The 1,859-nt window shown below is 35.2% G+C and overlaps 1 protein-coding gene across 1 annotated transcript; it reads right to left on the bottom strand.

Moving 5' to 3' along the window:
* Positions 1–364: 364 nt before the first annotated feature.
* LOC145044043 (uncharacterized) lies at positions 365–1,616 on the bottom strand. The gene has a single exon (XM_078992848.1). It carries the CDS (start codon positions 1,611–1,613, stop codon positions 909–911), a length of 705 nt encoding a protein of 234 aa, XP_078848974.1. The 5' UTR covers positions 1,614–1,616; the 3' UTR covers positions 365–908.
* Positions 1,617–1,859: the final 243 nt, after the last annotated feature.

The raw sequence follows: 1,859 nt of genomic DNA, 5'->3' as shown, positions 1-1,859 counted from the left end.
TTCAATGAATTTATGCTCATAGTTTATTTGGAATATAAGAATTCATGGAAAGCATGATCGATTGAGTAGAATACTGAATGACAAAGTTAGAGGCTTTCCCCGAAAAGTATATATGTCTTCTCTTTAACAAGAGTCCTCATTATATACTCTACATACAAGCTTATTAAAAGCCTAAAGTTATAGATTTTTAGTTTATAAAACAACTTACGTACCCTAATCTTAAAAAAAAAACTAAATATCTAAAGATAACGAGAATAAAAAATTATTGTTCTGATTTGATTTTCTACATAATATCCAGCGGAGATTGATTTGCTGCATAAATATTAATCAACTAATAGGCTAATATCATTGACACTGAAAAAGATGTAAAAGTAAGCAAGTATTGTTGCCTTTACGTAAAAAATTAACATTGTGGTAGCAACCGCACTTTTTAGTGCTAAGCTGTCATCCGTATGGCCTTCGAGCTTTTTCGTTTGTGGTGATTTGCTGAATTCCAGACACTGAATTTCATTGATTCCTTCACTTTCCAGAATATGTCAAGCTTTTTATTGGTGTTGATATGTTGATTCTTGGGAGCCACAGTGTTTTATCGATTAATGTACTTTCCCACATATATCTCTGCACTTCCATCAGTACACAAATTATTGATTCCTGTTCATGGCTTTAGAATCTTATGTGGGTTTTCACTTTTCATATAAGCTTCTACAAAATGCGTATTGAAATCATATTATTATCTATTCAATACTAAATATTGTATCATAAGCTACCCCTTGGAATAATACAGACGCTATAGTACTATATGCTACATCCTCTCCGATCACTTACTGTTAACATAATAAGCAGTAATCGACTTAGAGCTTAAAAAGGGAAAAGAAATCAATCATGGCTTCATGGAACGCGATCTGGTTTTAAAGAAAATCCGATGAGCTTGACCCAGACTGGTTTGAAGATTCTGCTCTTAGGTAAGCATCGTTACAGTGGATCTCATCTAGATCTCTTAAAGCAGAATAGGTCCCATTAAGCTGCATATCAGTAACCATTTGACGTAAACCAGAAACTTCATCCTTAAGTTGAGTATTCTCTTGAACAACTTTTTCATGAGTCTCAGTGAAACTATTAAGTTTGTCAATAAGTTGATGGTTTTCATTACGAAGCCACATAACCTGTGACCAAAGTTCATCGAGGTGCTTCTGTTTCCGCATGCGTGACCTACGTGCTGACTCTCGATTAGATATCATCCTTCTCTGCTTCCTCTCATTGATGAGACTTAGTTGTTGCTCATCTGCTTCATCGGATGTTGAGTTGCTTCCAAAATACATAGATTGCATATTCAAATCTTGAACGCGTGGATTCATATGAAGGTGGTAAAGAGGGTTTGTCAGTGTGTTGACGTCAAACGGGATTGTTGGTGAATTGCTTAGATTCATGGCTAAATGTGGTGTGTTAGGATTAGGGTTTGTAGGAACCAAGTAGTGGAAGTCTGTAGGCTCATTGGCTTGCATGTCTGTGAATATGGATTCCAACTTGGGCAAATTTAGTAGGTGGGGAATAAAGATTATAACCAAGAGAAACCAGATATTGAAGTTGTTGTTTTGGAAGACGAAGGAGAACATGAGGTAAGAAGGCCCTTTTATAGTATGCCAAAAGATACAACGGGTCCCACCTGTATAATTTACTCTTGTATGTCCGTATGATATACAGATATGATACCAGACCCACGTGTCATTCGCTTACGCTAAACGTATCCAAATGTGAGATAACATATGAATCAAATACATGTATAAGAAATACCCTTTTCTTTTGAGAAATTTTGAATTATTTGTTGTATTTTCGTAGTATATGTAGTTTACATAGTTTTT

The sequence above is a fragment of the Lactuca saligna genome, chromosome 4, assembly GCF_052625555.1.
Source record: "Lactuca saligna cultivar CGN05327 chromosome 4, ASM5262555v1, whole genome shotgun sequence".
Taxonomy (NCBI): Eukaryota; Viridiplantae; Streptophyta; class Magnoliopsida; order Asterales; family Asteraceae; genus Lactuca; species Lactuca saligna.
Note: the sequence above shows the minus strand (reverse complement) of the source record. Positions and strands in the feature narration are given on the sequence as shown.

Bases quoted from the DNA above. Each gene is read 5' to 3' on its own strand.
- LOC145044043 (XM_078992848.1), bottom strand. From the start codon at position 1,613: ATGTTCTCCTTCGTCTTCCAAAACAACAACTTCAATATCTGGTTTCTC.